This window comes from Heliangelus exortis, chromosome 4 (genome assembly GCF_036169615.1).
Source record: "Heliangelus exortis chromosome 4, bHelExo1.hap1, whole genome shotgun sequence".
Classification (NCBI taxonomy): domain Eukaryota; kingdom Metazoa; phylum Chordata; class Aves; order Apodiformes; family Trochilidae; genus Heliangelus; species Heliangelus exortis.
Genome location: NC_092425.1, coordinates 31,666,338 through 31,688,763, shown reverse-complemented (window position 1 = coordinate 31,688,763; position 22,426 = coordinate 31,666,338). Strand labels below are relative to the sequence as shown.

The 22,426-nt window shown below is 35.2% G+C and overlaps 1 protein-coding gene across 2 annotated transcripts in view; it reads right to left on the bottom strand.

The window, feature by feature from the left end:
* Nucleotides 1-22,426, bottom strand: part of ARAP2 (ArfGAP with RhoGAP domain, ankyrin repeat and PH domain 2) — a 127,624-nt gene that overhangs the window by 101,241 nt on the left and 3,957 nt on the right. For both annotated transcript variants that reach the window (XM_071743784.1, XM_071743785.1), the window contains exons 3-8: nt 19,137-20,118; nt 12,218-12,288; nt 11,218-11,297; nt 7,811-7,893; nt 6,726-7,079; nt 4,254-4,323 (exon numbers count right to left, since the gene is read on the bottom strand). In XM_071743784.1, coding sequence (XP_071599885.1) covers nt 4,254-4,323; nt 6,726-7,079; nt 7,811-7,893; nt 11,218-11,297; nt 12,218-12,288; nt 19,137-20,041 — 1,563 coding nt within the window. In that variant the 5' untranslated portion in view covers nt 20,042-20,118. The remainder of the gene's footprint in view (nt 1-4,253; nt 4,324-6,725; nt 7,080-7,810; nt 7,894-11,217; nt 11,298-12,217; nt 12,289-19,136; nt 20,119-22,426) is intronic.

Sequence of the window (22,426 nt, the reverse complement as noted above, 5' to 3'; positions counted from 1 at the left end):
AATTTACACTATGTTGTTTCACTTGTAGGTACTAATATACATCAGGAAATGTATGTTAGCAAAAAAATAAACAGAAATATAGAAATACAGTGAACTTGTTACTACCTTTACACACAAGAACCACCCTGTCATTCAGAATTATTTTAGTTTTGCACACATATTTATATTATGGCTGTATTTGTTAGAAAAGAGATAGGTTGGATGTTATGTTAAATACTGATCCTTCAAAATAGCAAAGTAAAATTATTACATCCATGATTTCTGCAAGTGTTCAGATATAATTATATTATGGTGTTTGCAGGCATCTACTGGTTGTACTTGGTACTGTAAGAGGATAATTTAGACTGGTGGAAGTTACAGATATTTATTTGCTTAAAAGAAAAAGTGTCAGTTCCCCTTTAAGCTGGACATAGTTTTGGTGTTGCTACTTAAAAAAAAAAAAAAAAAAAAAAATCACACTTTTTAAAGCTCCAAGGAAAATATATTTCCAAGCACTCTAAGAATTTCTTATTCCACAGTAGCTTCTCTTCCATATGCGAGAAATAGTGGCTACTGATAAAAGCCTTTTGTTGATCAAGATACAATTTCTCTTTGAAATACCTCAGACTAGAAATTAGGTGAATTAAACATTTAAGAATATAGAAAACAAAGCCGGATAAACACAGCCAAGAAACTCACAGATATTCCCTCTGCTAGTGAGAGGTATACACTAGGTTTTAGGGCTCCTAAAAAACTCTCCAGCAGAACAATTTTCTAGTTGGGATAGAAAAATGTGTCTTTTTGTATCACCTTCTTCAATGAAAACTTGTGTTCTCAAACACAGCACAATGGAGTCCTTCCTGACAGGTGCGGTTCAGAGCTGGGTTAAAAGATCCTAACAAGTACTGTTTTGCACTGCTTTGGCTTTCCCTCCACAATAGATTAAATATGATCTATTTCAAGAATGACAAAAAAAAAAAAAAAAAAATTCACCTGTTCTGCAGAGAACTTTGTTCTGTGTTATGCTCACATGCAATTTTAGCACAACAAAATACTGCACTTCCACAGAGAAAAAGACAAGACTAAAGTCTTTTGGTCTCTGGCAAAAAGTGAAAACCCTAAATCACTAATACATTTGCCAGAGACCAAAAGAGGTTTTTAAATAAACACTCTCAATATAACCAGCAAGTTTTGCCTTACTATACAGTGTGTGATGGAACACCAGACTATTCCAGCCAAAAGTAGGAAGAAATCTGAAACAAGAAGTGTGCCTATTGGGTAGCTGAAAAGAATTCTCAAATTCTGCCTTCCCTTCTTCAGTTTACTTTTGCTTCAGTTAACCACTTTCTGTTATGACAAAACCACACGGGATGTTGCTCTGACCACATTAACTTGCTCAGGACCACGAAACTTTGAAGAAATGAACAACGCCACAGACTCAGACAAAAACCTTTCCTAGGTCAGATGCTGTTTGCAGAAAACTGTTTTGTTTTTCATATATGCAGACATAAAGTAGGTATCTCTTTTGATTAGAAGCTGATGCACAACTAGATCAAGGTGAGAAAACTATTCAGAAAATTGAGGTTTAAATCATTCAGAGAAAATTTTAGATGGGCTAAACACACATTTTCAGGAATACTACACACTGTGCCTTCCTTTCGCATATTCTACTTGTTTCACTCTTCATTAGCCATGTAGCACACTTCTCCTTCTTGAGAACCTCACTCTTCTCAGGTCCCTAATTTAAATGACAAATAGAGCTATTTAATATTGATAGTATTTTTGGGTAAAATAAGCTGTTTCATTCCCCTGAGTCTACCCTTCTCTGCTTCTAATAATCAAAAAAACATTGGAGAATGAATTGGTTTCCTTCTGAGAACTGCTTTTATCTGATATTTGAAACTAAAAGTTTATATAAATATATAAGGTTTAAACCTTTACAGTATGTTAATCTGTGTAATAATGTGCTTGGACAAACACATTAGAAGAAGTGGATCTTGTCATTAAGACCTGATGTTAAAACAACTTCTCCATTTAAATATATAGATATATAGCTTGCCATCTAACCAGAAAGAGGGACCCAGTGCCTTGCAATGAACTAAGTATCCTTGTCTTTTACCAAAACCAGCTCCTGAGCTGAATGCAAGTCTTGATGGGTGTGGAAATTGTTGCTTAAGGTAACAACACACAAGCAACCCCAGGAACATGCTGGTGTTGATCCAGCAGGCACTGTGAGTACTCTGGGTGTGAAAGCAGTGATCCAGCAGAGAACACTATACCAAAAACTCACGTACCCCAGTGGCATTTCTGCTCACCCAACATAATTCCACTGTGCATTATGAACTATTGGTAGCAAACTATGGTTCAGTTCCCAGAATCTGCTTCAGGTCTTGCAGTTCTCAGACATACATAGCTCTTAGCATACGTGACTCAACAATTTATCAAGTCAGACACCCAGATTTGGTCAAACTATGTATACACACAGACCAACCAGCACTTCTTTCGGTCCTAGAAGTGAGGTTTTGTACTCTGATTCTGGAAAGGGTGAGACTAAGAAGCTTGAGACCAAGCCTTTGCAAGCTCCTGCTAGCCTACCTGACCTACCACAGAGACCATTTAAATAGAGGATGCAGAGCTCGTAGCTTTCTATGCATATTTTTAGACCCTAAAATATTCCCCTGAGCAGATGGAAAGATCTGGAATCTATGACAGGCTAATGTATAACAAGTACAGCAACTATTCTAGAATCACTGCCAGCCTAGTAACTTTTTCAGTGACCTCGGAAAAAAAAAAAAAAATAAAAAATTCCCAGTGCAGATACAAGATTTGAAATTCTGTATTAGCATTTCTTTCTCTAATTATGCTACAGATAGTGTTAAGCAAATCCCAACGCTGTATTTTTCAAGTCTTTCTTAATGAGTAACCCGGCTTTTCTGCTCCTCTGAAGCCCTGGGATGAATAACACAATGGGGTAACACTTTTTGTCACTGCAATTCAAATGTTTTCCTATTGTTCCCTTCATCTACGGAATCATGTCTTCTCTGAGTGAAGAAAAGTGAGTCAAACCAGATTGTTTCATGTTCCTAATCACTGCGCATAAAGATCAACGTAAATAATTTTTTGAGCTTGTTCTAAATTTCTCTGGCCCCTCAGGAAATAAACAGCATTTTCCTACTTCAGATCTATCAGCATAATCTGCTAAAATAGGTCTAAGAGCATGCGTATTAGAAAGCATCTATAGGACTCATATTGATAGCCACCACCCAGGATGCTGCTCAGGAGCTTTTATCTAAAACTGCATTTTGTTCCTCATTTAATATGCATTTTCAACACAAAATGTTTTCCAGCATTTCAGATAACACACATGCATATAACCTCATCTCTACAGAACACACATCTTATACAATCATCTATGGCTTCTGAGTTGGAGAAGCTCTTAATTTCTTCTAATAGGAGACTTTAATTAACCCCAGACGGGGGGAAAAAAAAAAAAAAAAAAAAAAAAAGGATTAAAGAAACAAGAAATCTTAAAAAAAAATAAGTAATAATCCTTGACTAAAAGCTGATCTCAAAACCAGGAAGTCTTTTGTAAATTTCAATTTCACAGATGCAATACACATTTTTTTGAAAACCAGGATTTACAAATCCATTCCTGTATCACATATCAGAAGTGAACTACTTAAGCAACTCACAAGTCTTCAAATGTTTCAGTAAGATTCAATTCTTTAGTACATAGGCCACCAACATCACTGCATTATGTCAATTTTCAAGAGATCTATTCAAACACTACCCAATCCAATGATATGTGATTATTCCAAGAAGACAAATGGGAAAGAGACATTTTTAATTAAAGACTAAGCAAGTGTAGGGGGGCTTTGCTTTTTACAAGGTGTCAAATTTAATTTCTCTCTCAAAACCTCCAGCATGCTGGGGTGCCATGATAGGACATTTTGTGACCACCATCAAAATAACCTTGCATCTCTCAAATGCATCCTGCATGATCCTGTTCTATTTTTCAGAATGCATCAGTGTCACCCTTTCAATAAAGAAGTTCTGATAATATCTACCTGAAAAGGACAAGAATTTAAGCCCTTCTAGAAAACAAGAGCATGAGCAATAAATGCAGATTTCAAGGACACTTTAAAATGTCTTAGTGCTTTTCAAATGAATTTAAGATAAATATTAATTTGCAATTATTTCTTAATTTCTTCATGGTGATGTGTGAGGTACACAGAAGCATTCTGTCTCAAACATGACCAAAACATTTCACTTACCCTTTCATTATTGTAATAAGAAATGCTGTCTCCATCGAACTTAACCCAGCGCTTCTGAAACATACGCTTGCTGTGAATTGAAAATTAATACACTTAAAAATAGAAATACAAGTTAACACTGGCTTTTAACAATGTCTCAAGCACAAATTACACAAACATTAAATCATGTTTACCTTCCTGCGTTTTTAACCTAAAATTTTTGACAATTAATCTTAGCCCTATCACATATTTTCAAAGGAAGAATGATGATTTCAAATATAATAAAATACCTGGAAACAAACAGCACATTTTTACTGGGCTTCTTTTATAAATCACTGTCTTCCTGGTTCTAATCAAACCAATTCCCTTCCTCTCTCTTTCCTTCCATGTGGTTTATATCACATCTCAACTGATAAGAATTTTCACTTCTGTAATTTCGCTTGAAACAACAATGAGAACTGACTATTCTTACTGGAGGCAAAAGAATGTTCTGAACACAGTGAGCATAACTTTAAGTGTTACAAGCTCTCCAAGATACTTTCCAAAAAAGTAAAGCTGAGAAGCTAAGACAACAATCTCGTTGCCACGTTTCTGAGAAGGACTTCTCCATTTATAGTCTATGGTATCTTCAGTCATCATCTCCTGAGCACTCTCTTCTGTGGCCAATGAATAAATGCTCACACTAAATTACTCAACACGTCACAAACTTTAACTTTCAATCTGTTATCAACTAGACATCATTAATGAGAAGCTCATTTGATTATCTCATTTTGCCATTAACTCATGCTCTTTAAGTACCTCCAAAAAACTATTCTTACGTGAACCTGAAGTAGTCTGTTATGCTCATTAAAATGCTGACATCCTCTTAGCTATCATCTATAAAAGTTTCAATTCTAAAATACATTTAAAAAGTTAATTGAGCAAGAACAGGACCCCAGTCTACCATCTGTTTTCCTGACATTATTTCCTTTCCTGCTAAATGAGTGCTTACCTTTAAGATTAGTAGAGTCTGATAGTTTATCAAAACTTTCATCAAATAGCAGCTCAGGCTTAATTAACCTGTACTATATTGCTACAATAAATAATAATTTTTCATAGCCTTGAAAGGCCAAAGTAAAAATCTGATTTCCATTAAAATGTCAATAAACTTCCAGATGATGCAGGGAATCAAACCTGAATCTAAATACCCCACACAACATGAGTAAACTGAATGGCTTTAGAATTTATAGTGAGTCAACTAAAAAGAGAAGCTGTATTTTAAATGCACCATTTGTAGCAATTTAAGAAAACAATATATATTCATTCCCACTAGCAAAGACAAAATGCTAGATGTAAAAGGCAGGGCTATAAAAAGAAGATGGGGGCAAGAATAGAAAGAAACATTCACTTAGCAGGGCTTTAAGGGACGAAAAAAAAGTGCAGTTTGTTTGTATTGGTTGATTTCTTTAAGATTTCAGATATTTTAAAAAAAAATATTGTAAGTTATAGAACAAAAAATGTAGCAGCCATTAAAACATGCTTAAGAAAAAGTCCTTGTAATTTCACCAATACCACTGGCACTTGACACTGCACAACTGTCCTGGCTCAGTCCTAACCAGCACTAATTTTGTGGTTAATCCATTATCTTTCTCAAATAATTTATTCTTACACAGTACTTTATCTAAAGCCTTCACATTTTGTTTGCAACTCTCTTCCTTCAAACAGCACAAGGTGAGACAATTGGAACCACGGTATTATCTAGCTGTCAAAAGTGTTATTAAAAAAAAGTCTTGTAAGTGAAATAAAACAAAGCTAACTGCAGCTCTGTGAGAAGTAAATAAATTAACATTTCTGAAAAAAAGATGTGCAAATGCATTTTATCTCAGGAAAAAAAAATTAAATCTACATAATAGTATTCTTTGATTCTTTATCAAAAGTGGCACCTACAGACATGACAGTCTATTCCCTTTCTATTGTGCTCTTCTCACCACTATTTGAAATCTTAAAGGAAAACTTGGGCTCAGATTCCTCTCACCAAACTTTATGCACATCAGTAAAATAAACTCGGAGAAAATTCATCCTCGATGCATTTCTAGACACCAAGCTGAACTTATTTCTGAAATCAACAGGAAATCTCAGAAATTATTAAGGTATATATCTATGGCCAAATTAGTAAAGTAGTGTTTCAGAATCAGAGTTTGTTTTCACTTTGTGACCCACAGAAGTGGTAGCAAAGCAATACAGATTAGAAATACTGCTACATACTAATTCTGTATTTTTATGCTAGTTAATGAAGATCAACATTTTTATTAAATGCTTTCCCTTAATCTACTAAAAAGCTTTGGGATAAGTCATTAAAAACTATGAATTCAGAAAAGCCCTACACTGTTGCAAGAAAACCAATGCCCTTTCCTTTCCCACCACAAATAGTAAGCACTGACCAAACAGAAACTTAATGTCTCTCATGCAAACATACATTTCACAATTCTACAGTAATCACTGCAAATACCATACCCTTGAGGAGATAATTTATCCAGCCATCCTGCTTTAACCTTCTTTACTGATGGTCCATAAAAACAAGCATATGGTGTTATTGATTCATTTCCAGTCAAAATTTGATCTCCATCAAATTGCCGAAAATGCCTGTGTTCACTGACCAAACAATCCGAGTCTCCACTTGGTATCTTACTATAAGATACAGAACGTGCTTTGGCTTTATTTTTCTTTTTCTTTAAAGGCAAAGAACATCGCTCAACAATAGAATATACAGATTCACTTTCAGATTCTTCTGGTGCTAAGGATTTGTCCTCCTGAGGCACGGATTCACTTTTCGCAGATTTCTCCTTCTCCTCCTCTTGATTATTAGAACTAGAAAGAAAAAGTGTATTTTTTCTCTTAATTTATTGCAACAATGGAAAATTAAATTATTAATTAAAATTAAAATAATTACAACAAATATTGGTGAGAGGTATTCTAAGTATGTTTATAACTTGTGTCACCATTGCAGTAACAACAGACAGGATAAACACCGTGTATCTTATGTTTCCGACTGTACTTAATCCTACTTTATCCATTCAAAAGGCCTGGTAGCAAGATAATATTTGCTGGTTCCAGAAGTCTTCCTCAGAAAACTAGCTTCATTAATACTTTGGAGGATTTGCAGTCCTACCTCTCTCTTCCTTCTCCCACCTCAACAGAAGCCAGGTAACAGATCAGAGACTTAGAAAGCACATTATCTTAATTTTGTCAAAGCACTGGCCACCACCTCATGAAAGTAGAGAATGTTCAGCCTTGTGTTTCTGGGTTTTTTTCTAGTAAGGGAGTGCAGGAGTACTCAGACATGGTGAGTGAGGAGACATAAAAATTAAACTTGTGTCTTCCTTGTTCTGACTGGGGAGAAGAGGGACATCTTCCAAATCTACAGAATACTCGGAAGACACAACCATAACTGTATGTATATACGCACTTATATATACAACCATATACTAAGTATATATATATATGTATAGTTACGGTTGTGCCTTCAGAGGTATCTACTTGGGATATCAGTAAATAACTCTTTATGTTTTGAATTTATTTGTAACTATATTATTTATTACCAGAGATTCTTGTAAGAATACTCTTCATTCATTCCTAGATCCATTTTATTTTCACAAGCCAGGAATTCGTTTCCACGAAGTTCCTAGAAAAAGAAATAGACTGTAACCAACATTTGAACTGAAGTACTAAGAGATGTTTAAATTGCTGCAGACTTATATCACACAAACAACAGCCTAACTACCAAAAGTATTCTTTGCCACATTTTAAAATATGCCTTTGAAAGATGACATTTTTACAAGTATTTTAATAAATGTAATTTTCGATATTTACAGTATAAATCATAATACTCAGATAAAACGTTTGAACATTGTCCCAAAATACCTGAGGCAAACTAGATAAAGAAATCAGGTGTGTAGAAATATCAGTGTGGGGATTTTTCTTGAAGCATAACTGAGTAATATTTTTACCTTGAAGTTTTTTAAGCTCAAGAGCATGTTACATGTGTGTTAACTGTACCATTTATGTTTTGCCATTGCTAGACTATCTTTCACATCCATACTTCTTGTCTGAATTAAATGTACAGCCTTCATGGTACAGTAAAGGTAAAATAATGGTAAGTTCAAATTCTTAAAGTAAGACTCAACGGAGCCATATCAAATACATCTCATATTTTCTAGCCAAGCTCTCCCTAAAAGGCACACGCATTCATGTTTGTTTATAAATCTTTGTCACAAACTGCCTGCAGTTTATACAACGTCAAGGTTAACACTGTTCAAGAACATTACATCCCACACTTTCTAAACTTGATCTGTACAATCATATTGCATTACTAAGCTTCTCAAATCTCATCTTTCTTCCTTTAAAATAAAAACAAACAAAACCCAAAAACCAAAATCAACTAAAATTAACATCTTTGTGCTCTATGATGAATGCATTTTAATTTACTCTTTCAGAAAGCCAGAGTGGCAGAAGTGGATAGGCTTTTACAATGGGTGCCATTTGTTTTCTGCCTCATCTTCTACTTGAGGGCTACCTTGGCAACATTAAAAGGCAGGCTTAAAAAAAGCACACAGCCCAGAGCTGAGTATGTTTATAATGCAGCAAAAACTGCAGAAATCACAGGCTGCTGCTAGGATAAATCTAGGTGAACAGGTCTGCCTTCCCCTGTCATCTAGATCCATTATTTAAAAAAACAGCCGCCACCCCTACACCCCTGCATTATTAACTGTGTTGTAGCACCGAGGTTTAAACAAAAAAAAAAAATACACCTTGAAAACAAACTAAACAGAAAGCTCAGAAGTAACCTATCTGCTGCTTATCAATTGTTTGGATTGACTGGAATCTCACAAAACGAGGGAAAATGATAGTGTCCCACTTCTATACAATAGTCCTAATAGGCTAGTATCATCACTCAGGAAATATCTTCAGAAGAAAAATGGTGAGTGTCTCTTGTCTTCTTTTGCTTCTCAGGATGCAATTGCAGGCTACACCCACTGCAGCTTGGTGGTAATGCCTCTTCCTGCCTGCCAGGAACCACTGCTGTAACAGTTTTATGTCTTGCTTGAGCCCCCTTTCCAACCTTTAGCACTTGGCAAAGGGATTTCAGGGAGCCTGAGAACTTCGAAGCAATAATCACAAAATGCATTTCTATTGCTAGTAGATTTTAAAATGGAGAAGCCCACAAGTGAACACAGGCTGTGGGTACAGGGAGCTCTGTTTGCTCACAAAGACACCTATTTCTCCCAAATTAAATCCCATGCATTTCCAATGTACTGTTTACAGAATTACTCTGTAAGAAGCTCAGGCTCAGGATGAAACCCCCATCTCCCACCTCCTGCAGCCTCCAAGGTGTTATACAAAGGTAGATAGAAGCAGCATCTTATCCCATAGATACCTTTATAAGATAAGTATTTTTTAAGAGATTCTGTGTGTTACACAGAAAATATCCCTAAATATGTACTGTTCTTATGCACAGAAAGCACCCACATTTAAGGAAGAAATTTGGCTTCTGGATCCCAGACAGATGGAACTGCCTGCTTGGGGACCTGTATAAAAATCCTCTACCTTTGATCAGGAAGTAATTCAGCCATTTTTGGGTTTAGCTTTTTCTTACAGGTGGTGTTCATCACAAGAGTAAGTCAGGAAAACTGAATGCTAAAACACAGACTGCAGTAAGAGTATCAGGTCTGAGGCTATGTTAAACAAAGACTCAGTGCTATTCAAGACAGGCATCTTCCTTAACACCTACTGCTTTGGTCTCCTGATAGAGGTAATGTCACACAGCTCTCCTCCAGTTGCCTCTTGAATCATGGTTTGGCAATACCATTTTATAAAAGGTCCATAAAGATAAATTTTCTTTTAAAATACTAAGGATTCTTACTTTTAAATGGCAAGATTTGCATCTGGCCAGCAGGATCTCAATGCTTCAGATCTCAGATAGTTTACTGAATTCAGTATATATGTTCAATCAAGTCTGACAGTCTACCCCAAGCCATAAAGCCAATACTTCACTATGGAGGCCTGAACTCAGTAGAAATCAGTTTTTTTTGTGAAGGAATTCTAATACACTTGACTCTTCAGTTGGACACAACAATAAATCATCTCTAAAATATTTGCATTTTTATGCTATTTTAAAAAACAATATTAAACAAATAAACATTCTCTGGGCTGCCCCTTGGAAGTTTGTGCTGTCTTTCTGCGTCGCCCAAGTCAAAAGCAAGTACACAGCGAAACCAGAGATAATTTTTATGCTTCTAAAACCAATCCCATTAGAAGATTAAATTTGAACAATTTATTTTTACGGGATGCTTGAAAAATATCAGAAATCCTGAGAATTTTCAAATACATGAATTAAAAAAAGGGTATGGCCAAAAGTGACTATTATATCATCTAAGCCAACATGTCATCTGCTTCCGCAGGATATACCCCAGCCCTTGTAAAGATGCCCTGTCCTGATCTGGAATTACCAGAAGAGGGAAAAGCCACTGTTACCTTTACTAGGCAATTCTCATAGTTACCCACTACTTAACCTCACTTACACACAGAGTATCACAACGCACTACTGTACATAAGGGGGTAAAAGGAAGGCATCAAGCTAGTCTGCAATTGTCTGTATCTGACTGCCTTCTACTCGATGTGGCAGCTCTAAGCATTAAAAAAAGCAGTCAGTTATCTGTCTTATGTTGTTTTAAAAATACAAACAAAACAAAAAACAAAAAGAAAACCAAACCAAACAATAGTCAACACACACCACAGATACTGCAAAGTACAAAGTGTATCATCTCAAGATGAAGAAAAGTCACTTGTCCACAAATATTTAAACCATGAACATTTTATATGTAAATAAAAGACATAAATGGTCCTGAACTAACAAATGCAGAGGAAAAAAGAATTAATAGAAACATGAGATACATAATTTTAATCTTCAAGTGAAGATAGACCATTTATATACAGATTTCTCACTTACTTTAGCATCTTCAGGGTTATCACAAATAAAGGTTTCCCCATATGGAGAGATGATGGGTGGCTTTTCTACGGTGAAAGTTTCTTAAAGCAAAAAAAAAAAACAAACAGTCATACATACAGTGAAATAGTAGTACTTCAGCAGAGTAAAAATAACAAAGGACACAGATTTTTCTGCTTTTCTTTGTCCTCTTCAGGGAAAAAAACAAACAAAACAAAAAACAAACAAACAAAAAACCCGAGAGATAATTTCCCAATTTCCCACTTTGAATTCTACTCCAGACATCTTTTTTCCCTTCAAAATCTATCTATTCAGACACTACTACTTTTACTATATAGTTAGGATATAACTTGTATCCAGATATTATCTTCTGCTGCATACTCTTAGGAGCAATAAATCCAAAGTGTCCTTTATTATGACTTTAAAAAAACAACCAAATAAAAAAACAAAACACACAAAAACCCATTTGTGCTCAATTTCCTTTTTGTCAGCAAGACTTTGCTTGAAATTAATATGTATGACTACAAACAAAACATACCTTTATAGTATGAAAGAATTTTTGTTTACAATTCACTGTACACCACTTCTAAGCTCTTACAGTAAACTATTTAATACAACTCATTTCCTGTGATTTCCCAGAGCTGCAAGTGCTAACAAATTTAGCAGTATTAGTCAGGAATATGCTGCTTATAACCTTCAAGAAAAAGCTAACCTGGCTTTAAAAATCCAGAACTGATCTTGAAACCTCAAAATACTGTAGTCTAACGAAGAAAAATAAATGAGGTTTAAAGATTGGATTTTCTAAGTTGTTTTATTGGTTCATAAACAAAAACTAAGTAAAAATGCAGAAGTGGTTAAATGCTCTGCTGTTACACGCATCACTTCTTTCTAATGCCCAGTATTTCTTAAAATATGCAAGTCAATACTGATCTTAAACAACCTCTGGTCAGAGGCTTCTTTTTCCTCAATAGCCAAAACATAAGTATCAGCACAATTAACTCACTGTTTTGTGAAATTTGCCTCCCAGAGCAAGAAATATTTACAAGATCCACATTTCTTCTTTTCTGAAGGGAACTTGAACAAAAAAAGCACAAAATTAAAACATTAAGTGAAATTTCTCAGCAACAGAACAAAACCAGCTTATGCAGTTGAACTATAAAAACTACATACCAATATAGAAATCATCAATTTTAAGTCTTGGGACAATTTCTCATTAAATTTAAAAGTCACCCAACAGTGTGTCTTCCCCCCTTTATGACAATGAGTATTTCTCTGATCCTAGAACACATCTTGAGTTTGTTTTTTTGTGCTGAGTTGACTTTATGGTGCATTTAGATTTCTGGCAGGCATGGAGATCCCCCATCTTTTACCTTCTCTTCTCCCTCACACTGATTCCCACTGACTATTTTTAAGGAGGAATGTACTATGAAAGTCTAGTCTAACATTAAGCTGAAAGGGAGCCCGAGTATAGAAATCCAAATAAAACTGTAGCTAGCTTAAGAACGTGTCCTCATGGACAACAACAGAATTATTATTGGTGTTGTGCCTGACCTTAAGGATTTCAGCAACTTCAAGTACAGTGGCACTCACCACGCTGCTAAAGATTATGGGTTTTATTATTAATATTATTTAGATTTCAGGCTTAGATAGAAGCTTTAGAATAACAACAGAGGATCAAACATTCCTAAAGCAGTATATTTTTCTAACCCCTCTTCACTATTCCAGCTGTCTGTATTAGAGCTGTTTTCAGCCAAGGTCTGATTTTCCCTGTTAACATGAATAGTAATTTTTTCTGTTGATTTCATTTTTTTCTGCTTGAAAATAGCAGTGACACTGATCCTCATGCATACTTATAGAAGGAGTCATTGATTGATAAATTCCCTACAAGATCCTTAATTTTTTTCTAACAGCTAGCAGGCCCTATATCCTCCAAAGCCAGAGATAAGTATGTTTTACTGAAATTATCAATATGCCTAATATTTGTATCCCCACTAGGCATACTGAGAAATTTCATAAAACAAAGTTTAACTCTATTCAAAACTTCAGAAATATTGTCTGATGAAGTCCAAGTTGAATTTCTCCGTATTGCCAGCTGATGTGCAAGTGGTTATGTCTGTGACAGAAGACATAAATCTATAATCTCATATATTTTTTAATGCATGCTTATATCTGACCCAAGTCATTAGATTGAATTCAAGACAGAAGCTGCACCTTGTGAAGTTATTTGACATTTCAAGTGTTATGTTATATCGATTAAGTTTCTCAGTTAAGTTCTGCGACATCCTGCTTTTAGAAAACACAGAGCAATTTTGGCCAGTTAAGATCCTACTTTATAATTATAACAAATATATAGTAAATAGTTTAAAATTCTACGTTTCTTCATACACTTCACTAAAATCGATGTAGTTACATCTTTTGAAGCTATCTAAACAAACTAACTTGATGAATTCATACAATTATAATGAATTTTTACAAATGTAAAAAATCTGATATGCCTGAAAAAATCCACAACCTTAACTTGTACAACACAGCAGATTTTTGGTGTGTTTCTAAGGGGTTCCTAAAGATATTTATAGCATTAAAATAAGTTAGAGGTACAGATAAGCAGCTTTGACTCAAAGAGCTTTTAAAATTATGATTTTCTTCCTTATGTAAAATAATGAGTCACTGGCTTAGTTTCAGGGCGGATGCACTGAAAAGTGGGTAATGGTAATAGCAATGAGTGAAGATAAGTTCACAAGGAAATGAAAAATAAATCCGTTTACAAAGATCTGAGTTTTTTAATTCTTATGTTTTTCACAACTTGTATATTCCTTAACTGTCTATCTACGTGCAGGTATACGTGGCAAGAAAAACTGCTGATAGGTGAAATGTAGTCTTTTTCTTAGCAATCAAAAATAAAAACTATTTGTCATTTTTGGAAAAAAAAAATTCTCATATGTCAAGTAAAAACTATCACAAGAGATAAAATAAATGGAACAAGCTTGGTCTAAACATCTGCTTGAAAGATTACATATTACAAACAATATACAGTACAAAATAACAAATTATAACAATTTGTCAATGCTCAATAGAATAGAATAGTTACACAGGTATTGTACAAACTGACTACCTGGATTAAAAAAAAAAACAAACAAACTAAAGATTTCTTTGGGGACAAGTAAGATTGGAAAAAGACTATACAAATCATTACTTTCCCTAACCATTTCTGAAATTTATTACCCCTTCAAATTAATGGTCTTCTTTATTTTGCCCAGTATTGGAAGGCTGGGGCAAGCAGCCAGCCAATCGCATAGTGTGCCCACGTTACAAAGACCTAATAGTTTGAATTAAGTTATTACTTTTGTACGACTGTGGAAATTAAAAGTGACTATTTTCATATACTGTGAGGTACCAGATGGGGCTCAGTCTCCACGCCACTCCCCACCACCCTTTTGTCATGAATGAACAGGATGAGAGGGTGTGATGAGGCATCAACTGGTCTTGCTAAAGGCTGAGAGACTGGAAAGGTGAGGGCTTAGCAGTGGGCTCAGCTGAGCTGTTTATATTCAGTATACTCCTGTCACCTGGCAAGTAAAGTGAGCAACAGAGGTCAGTGAAAGCAGTCAGTGCTTCAAAGGCTTCACCGGCATTCATCTGCTCATTTGTTTTTAATGAATGAAGCTTTTGTTTTCAAACTCATTCAAAACTTGTTTTCCTTGCTATCTGTCTTAACATCTAACCCTCCCATAAAGCAAACAGTCAGAAGCACTCTAGCATGCTGTGTTAGAGCTCTGGGCTTTACACCACCAAGTTTCAACCATAGGATCTACCAGTTGCAGAAAAAAGTTCAGGCCAAGCACTGTTATCTATTTTATTTATTTCTATTTTCCCCCAAAAGCAGCATATCTTCCAGAATTACTTTTGGTCTCATTTTAAAAATTATTTTTAGTAAAGAATCAGAGCAATCCCTCTACTGAACAATACAAGGAACAAAGTTGAGGGATACGAAAAAAATCCAAAAGCGCACACAGTTCATCAGCCTGAAATTTTATCTTTGTAGCACTCTGTATAACAAATGGCTCTACCACCTTGTAAATTTGCTGAAGCTTTTCCTTTCAAAAGGTTGCTGTTCTGATTGCTGCAACAGCAGCTACTGCACCTAAGATTGATTGCTAAATGACAGGATCCAAAGCCTCTAAAACCACCCCTGTATTTATTATCTTTAATCTTGTGCTAAGGGCACATCAGCTTCATCTGCTGCATTACTTTCTCTACTTTTTCCTGCAAAAGCCTGTTTCAATCTCATGTCTGTATGGAAGAAGTTACTTGGAACACAAGTGACAAGAGGGACCACAGAGCTTCCAATCCACTCTGTTTAACCCATTGGTCTGTTCCACCACATGACTGGGGAACCATATTAAAAGTTTAAGACTGCTCACCTAAATACAGAATGCAGGGTCTCAGAAAGGGTGATGACTTTGTCTAATAAAGGCACACTGAATGCAGATTATTTCAGTTTTAGAAGATAATTGGCAACCCCCTTAAAAAGTCCAGTGCTTTCAAACACCTGTAGAGTGATCTTAACTAATTTTGTATACACAGAGCTCATAAATATTTTTAGAGGGAATAGCCTAGATGACAATAATCTAGCATAATTACACATCAATTCAGTACTGATGTAACATAACCAAAAGACTACTAAAATCTGCACAATAGCTGCACCATCAGGAACACTGTGTAATAGTCACTTTCATATTCTTTTATTTTTGTAGTATCTTCATCTCTCAGTGCCACAGTGATGCCAGGTATATTTCAAAGAAGAAAGAAAACCAAAAATATTTCCAACATATGAAATGCTATGGCATCTTGCCAGCTGGCAGCATGCTTTTTTACAGGCAAGAGCCAGAAGGACAAGTGAGACATAGGGAAGGAGATATAATTGCAAAAGATGCTAGCACATTAGTAGCAATAACAAGTGACATGGTCACAGAGCTACAAAGGGGCCCAAGCACACCCACTGTAGGAACATTTTGTGCCAGAAGGCACATGGGAGATCAAGAGAAAAACATTTTCTTGCATAAAATTTTATTGACTAATATTCATAAATGACTAGAAGGAAAAGTTGAGTTTCCCAGATGATTTCAACAGGGTTTCTCTGCTTCTATGAAAAAACATCACACAGGGTAATAAGGATGAAACCAGCTTCTACCAGTAAGTCAGCTGAGAATGTTTGTCTGTACAATTCTCTAAGATAGACACAATCCTTCCTAAAGTTAAAGATGCTGTGAGCTGTCATTTTAAAGTTCTGTATTAATTATTTGTCTCTAAAAAAAGTATCCAGCAAAGTTATCAAGAATGTTTCTATGCAGCTTAAGTTCTGTTTTGAAGTTCTGGTTTAGCCTTGATCTTCCTCAGACAGACTGCTACTTGTCCTTCAACAGTTCCACATTGTTATAACTGGAGCATAAAGAGGAAGAAAATAAGCTGAAGCTCTCACATCCAAATAGTGGGTAATGAAGTTGGTGACCCAGTGACCCAGTCACCTATCAGTCACTAATAAACTGTTTTGGAGGATTTACTTTAATAATAAGAAGTCTACAAATATAGCATATTCTCTCTACTGGGTGATTGTTTCTCAAAAGACATTAAGAGTACCCTTCCAGTTGTTTCTCAAAAGACATTAAGAGTACCATTTCAGTAGCTAATGTTATCTTTAATGATAAGATTCCCATTTCAGCTCAGCAGGAATAGCTTTATCATATGAAGCAGGGATGTTCACACTACAAAAGTAAAAAAAGCTTCTCTGCACTGGAAGATGTTTATACTGAAGTTTCAATAAGCACAGTATTTTGGTGATTTGGAAAGCACTAATGAAATATTTTTAAGGCACACCAAAATCCCTTACTTGTTGCAAAGAATCTTTGCCTCTCCATCTCTTCAGCCAAACAAGTATATTACAACATTTAATATTTACTTCTTTCAATAATCTAAAAGAAACATAAATGATGAGAAAACTCTGTATTTAGGGCATGTATAAACTTGCTAATGATGCTTCTAACTGCCAAGATATGCAGATGAGAAAGACAAGATAAATACAAAACAGTCTCAGACATGTCCCTTTTAGGCATAGCTAGTGGTTTAAAGAAAAAAACCTAAAACATTTGACTAAAAGTAGTGCAACCTAATGATCTGGATATGGCTATGCCTACAAAATTTTGCATACAACTTTGCATGAATTTTTCTTCCTATTTAATCAGCATGGCAGGTAAAACCTTATAGTTAACAAAAAATATTGAACAGTAGTCTGTGTGGGGATACACAGCCTGTAATATTATGATCAACTGCACATTCCATGCCTATTATGTTTAGCATCCAAAGAATATTACTTTTCTAAAGACAGGGCTATTGTTAAGTTCTAACATGGGACCTTTCCCCCTACATTCTATCATATTTTTGCAATACAAGCTGCAACAACTAATGCTTATTCAAGACAACAAGAGCTACTCACTAATTTGTGGATTCAAATGATGAACTCAACTATTTTGAGGGAAGAAAACTCCACACCCACATCACATGAGTATTTTGAAACAAATTCCAACTCTCATATGCAATTTATCATAACAAACTTTAATGGACTCTATCCAATGCTAGTCTCAGAACTAGTGCACTCTGCTAGTTGCACAGAACTATCCTTACAAAGATTTCATGAACTCTGAAAGCCTCCTCCATCTAGTCATTTTTTCTTTGGTTTGTTTTTTCATTTTCCACTGCTTCTTTCCTGCTGGAATGCCTCAAAGATATTCTTACACCACAAGCATCATTAAAAGCTAAGTTTCTGCTACTATGAGAATACCAGCAAAAGCTAACCTAGGCCTGCTATGGCAAGCTGGTTGCATTTATTCCCTGAGCTAAGAATTAAATGACAACCAGCTTAGAAATTAATCAAAGAGCCATCCTGAAGAAATTCCTTGCTTTAGACTCACAGTATATCATTTCCCCCACCAAAATGGCCTGTTTTACTTTAAAGAAAAAAATGTACATATTTATCTTTATATAAATTTTATGTGCTTTCAGGCTAAGACTTAAGGTTCTCATGCAATCATCCTGTAATATCCACACATGCAATCCTATCACATACATCCTGCTTTGCTTACAGGGTGTCTCCACCATATAATGCAAAAAACAGACATGAAGGTTCTTCTCAATTCTTTTCCACTTTTTAGATAGGAAGGTGCTTAGTTATCCAAAATTTCATAGATCTTTCTTATAAGTTATGTATACTAAAAAAAAATTAACTTTCATTTTCTAGGAGCAGCATCTCTTGAAATGTACAACATCAGACACTGCTGTGATACAACCTAATTATTTGGGTTTCACAGTAACTGTTGTCTTATTATCAAAATAGATTTTTATACTTAAAGATGAATTTGTAGCCCTCTTGAAATCACCATTTTGTTATAATTTTCCTGTAATGGATCAGAATTTTATCAGATACATGTCAAATCTGCTGGAGCTAAGGTCTAATTAATATTATTAACAATGTTTTCATTTGGAAGAGATTCAACAGCTTTGTCTTATTTTTCAATCTTTGTTTTATAACATTTGTGTATTTCCAGTCTTCCATATTTTAACAACATACAGACTAAGTTTTAAAAATACTTCATATAGATGTTCATAGAAGGGTTTGAAAATTAGTAGATTCAGAGATGACTGGGGATGTTACTTGTAAAAATTTCCCTTTACTCTCTCGTTTGAGCTTTTAACTTGCATTGAAGCTTAATCCTCCTTCAGTTAATCTGGTAACATTAATTCCAAATCTGGTGAATTTACAGCACATATAAAAAAATTCACAAACAAATTACATAGAACATCCATGAAAAAACTCAAGGCATAATTTCTAAAATGACAGTGATTATTCATTAGAATGAAACAGCAGTTACCTTGAAGCTTGAACTTCACTGGATTTGGGAATTTCTGGTACAGGTCGATGCCTTAATATAAAAGACCGGCTTGCTCTTGGAAATACTTTCAGGCAGCTTTGTGTATAGGAACCATATAAGTCATTATCTATCATTTCTCCTTTAAACTTAAAGAATGGAGAATTTGGTTCACGGTCAAATAAATCATCCCCATCTGTAAACATCAGATGTTTGTTTTCACTGTATTTTGCCTCACATGAATGAGCAAATGAAGAAGGAGGATCATGACATGCCAAACAGCCAGCCAAGTGCTCATCAGCTTGGTATGCAGCAGTTTCTTCCAGTGAGGTATCTGGCTGAGTATTTGTCTTAATACTTCCACTTACATTGACAGCTTTTAATATGCTGTTTGAATTCTGGTATAAACTAGAAAAATCCACATTTTTAAGGCTATCATCATTTGCCTCAGGTAAGTTTTGCTCTGCAGGTTCAAACCTTTCTTTATCAGTGGAAGCTTTGCTAAGAAGTTGTTCTGAAAGTGTTCCAGATATCAAGCTAGTCCCATCAACACTTGAACTGCTGACTGGAGACTCCTGATCCGAGGATGAATATTGCTTCTCTTCTAAACTTTTCAAGTCTTTGCATTTTAGATTTGCATAGGAAAGAGAATTTCCTTCCATTTTTGAAAGAGTGGTGTCTAGCTGCTTAAGAATCCTTCTGCGGTGCCCTGTAGGCAACACTCCCATTTGCTGAAGAACACTGTTATTTATTCCAACACAATCTGTCACAATATGATAGCCATATTCTTTAAAGTTAGGCAGATACTGCCCCAAGTTAATGTTCACCAAGAATTCTTCAATACCAGTGCCATTGCCTATGGATGACATGATGGTAGCTTCATTCCAAACAGTGCCCCAAATAGTCATGTAGAAACACAGACAGGATGTATGGCTTCAAGTTTCTTCTGTTTAAACTGATTTTTTTTTTTTCGAAGACTACAAGCCTAAGAAAAAGAAAAAAGGACATTAAAAAAAAAATCCCACCTGACTTCATATTAATGCTGGATAAAAATCTGAAAGACTCTCTGTCATTTGTACAGTGCTTTTTATACATTCTTTATATTTGTAAATTTCAAGGAGGCTAAACAATATAACCACTTCATGCTTTTGCCTTGGCCTGTACAGAAAAAATTAAGAAATCAAAGTCTTAACTAAGCACAATCTTAAAACATATAATGCTAGAAGTTAATGTTAAGACCAATGACTTACCTAGACACACACTCTTTTACTACACCGCACTTGGATATAAGGGAGAGAAAAAGTGATCTAAGACCCAAACCTTTCCCATTCCCTCTCTAGCACCTATTATCTACACCATAGGGCTTCTACTCCCTTATCTTCTGAGTCTCTTCTTAGCACAGCAACACACTTTTAATGGGAAAAAAAGGAAAAATGACTGCTTAGAGCACTATGAGAACTGTGGGTTCAAGCCTTCTTCAACTGAGAATCGAAGAAGTACTATAACAAATAGTTTACAAAGGTAGAACAATTTTTGAGGATGATGGAGAGTGGAATGCCTAATTGTTTAATAAGTGCAGAAAGCTATGGAGGTGATCAAAACACATCTTGCAGATCAGGCCCTTCAAAGAACTGTCAGGAAGGAAACCAGGAAAGAGGTAGCTACTAGCTTTTCAGCTCAGCCAGGGAAGCAGAGTTCTCTCAGCCACAAGCAGGAGCAGAGGCATTACCCTGTAGGCAAGTTCCAGCCTCCACAATTGCTTGGGACATTTGGTACCTCAAGTGCCCAAGACAGGTTTTTTTCAGTATTTTCCAACTCTTGCTCTCTCCAGTTTCCATCTATTTGAGTTGTTCTTTCCTTCTTTCATGGCCATATCCAAATTCACAACTTAGAGAATCCTAAGCAGACTGGGACGCTACCATTCTGAAGGTGCCTGAATCCTGAAATCACATCCCTTTAAAGAAGGTTTGAGATCAGCAACAGTCAACAGGTTTTTTCACCTCCCTCTTCCTGTATAAAGAGTAATTTGGCCTTAGGGAAATGTGTTGACTGTAGTAGCTGTCCTGGCATGCAGGTACTAGCCTTAAGCAACCTGGAAAAGAAGGAACAGCCTGGGTAGAGCAGTATTAAGACTTAAGTACCCATTAGAAAGAAAAAATCATACACCCAGAATATATCTATTGTAGTAAGTATCAATAAATTATTCTTCAAAATATTTCCTGACAAATAGGGTACTACTTATGATCTAGAACAGAACCTTAAAATATTGCCTACTTTTGTACTCTTTTATTTGCTCCAACAAAAGATAAAACTCCTTTCTGTAAGATTACCCCAATATCTTTTGAGTAACTCCATCATTATTCTGAAAAGCAGCCCCCTTCGCATTCTGCAAAGCCAAACACAAATAAATATAAATTTAAAACCATGTACCAAATGGAGCACAACTGTCATCACTGCTATGTATTTGTGAATTATGATTCTGAAATGAATGAATAAAAAATTCAACCACTAGAAGTCTTGCAAAAAATCTGTAAATAACTTTATTACTGCTACACTTTCAAAAAGTGGTAATCAATAACAGGGAAAAAACAAACCTCTTTATACTTACATCATATATATACATAATATAGTTAGAGGAAACTAAGACAAACAAACCTACATTTTTCTGGACAATGTAAAAATCAGCATGGCACATTTACTCTATAATTGTTCCATTATTTAAAATAAGTCTGTGGATTCTTGATAATATCTTCACTTTCGGGGCAATATTTTTATCAGATTTGATCACTGTCCATAAGTCTTTGAAGTGACTTATTTATATATGATATACAATTAAAACATTTTAGAGGTTTTAAAAAAAAAAAAAAAAAGCAAAAAACCTTTTATAGGCCAATGAGATATCAATCTCTCAAAAAGTCTGTTAGGGAGTTAACCCTCACTAAAAGATTTCCAAGTCATTTAAATACAAAAAGCCCTGCAGTGAGTTCAGCTGATTACCAATCAGCTTTTATTTTTAACTTTGTCCTTTCCCAGCCTTAGTACTTATCTACGAACTCATCGTTCCTTTAAAAATTTCAGACATCAGCATTTCCTCAAGCTTCTCGTCACATAAGCCTCTAACCATAAGAGATAAAATTCAGCAGTATGACTTCCACCCATCTCTAAACCCTGAAAAATACAAACATACACAGTTTTTAAAAAGCTGAATATATAATTGGAGTACAGTACAGGATGAGGAATAATTAGTGCAGCAATCACTAAAGTGGGCAAAAAGTATCAGTCAGGCACTGTTG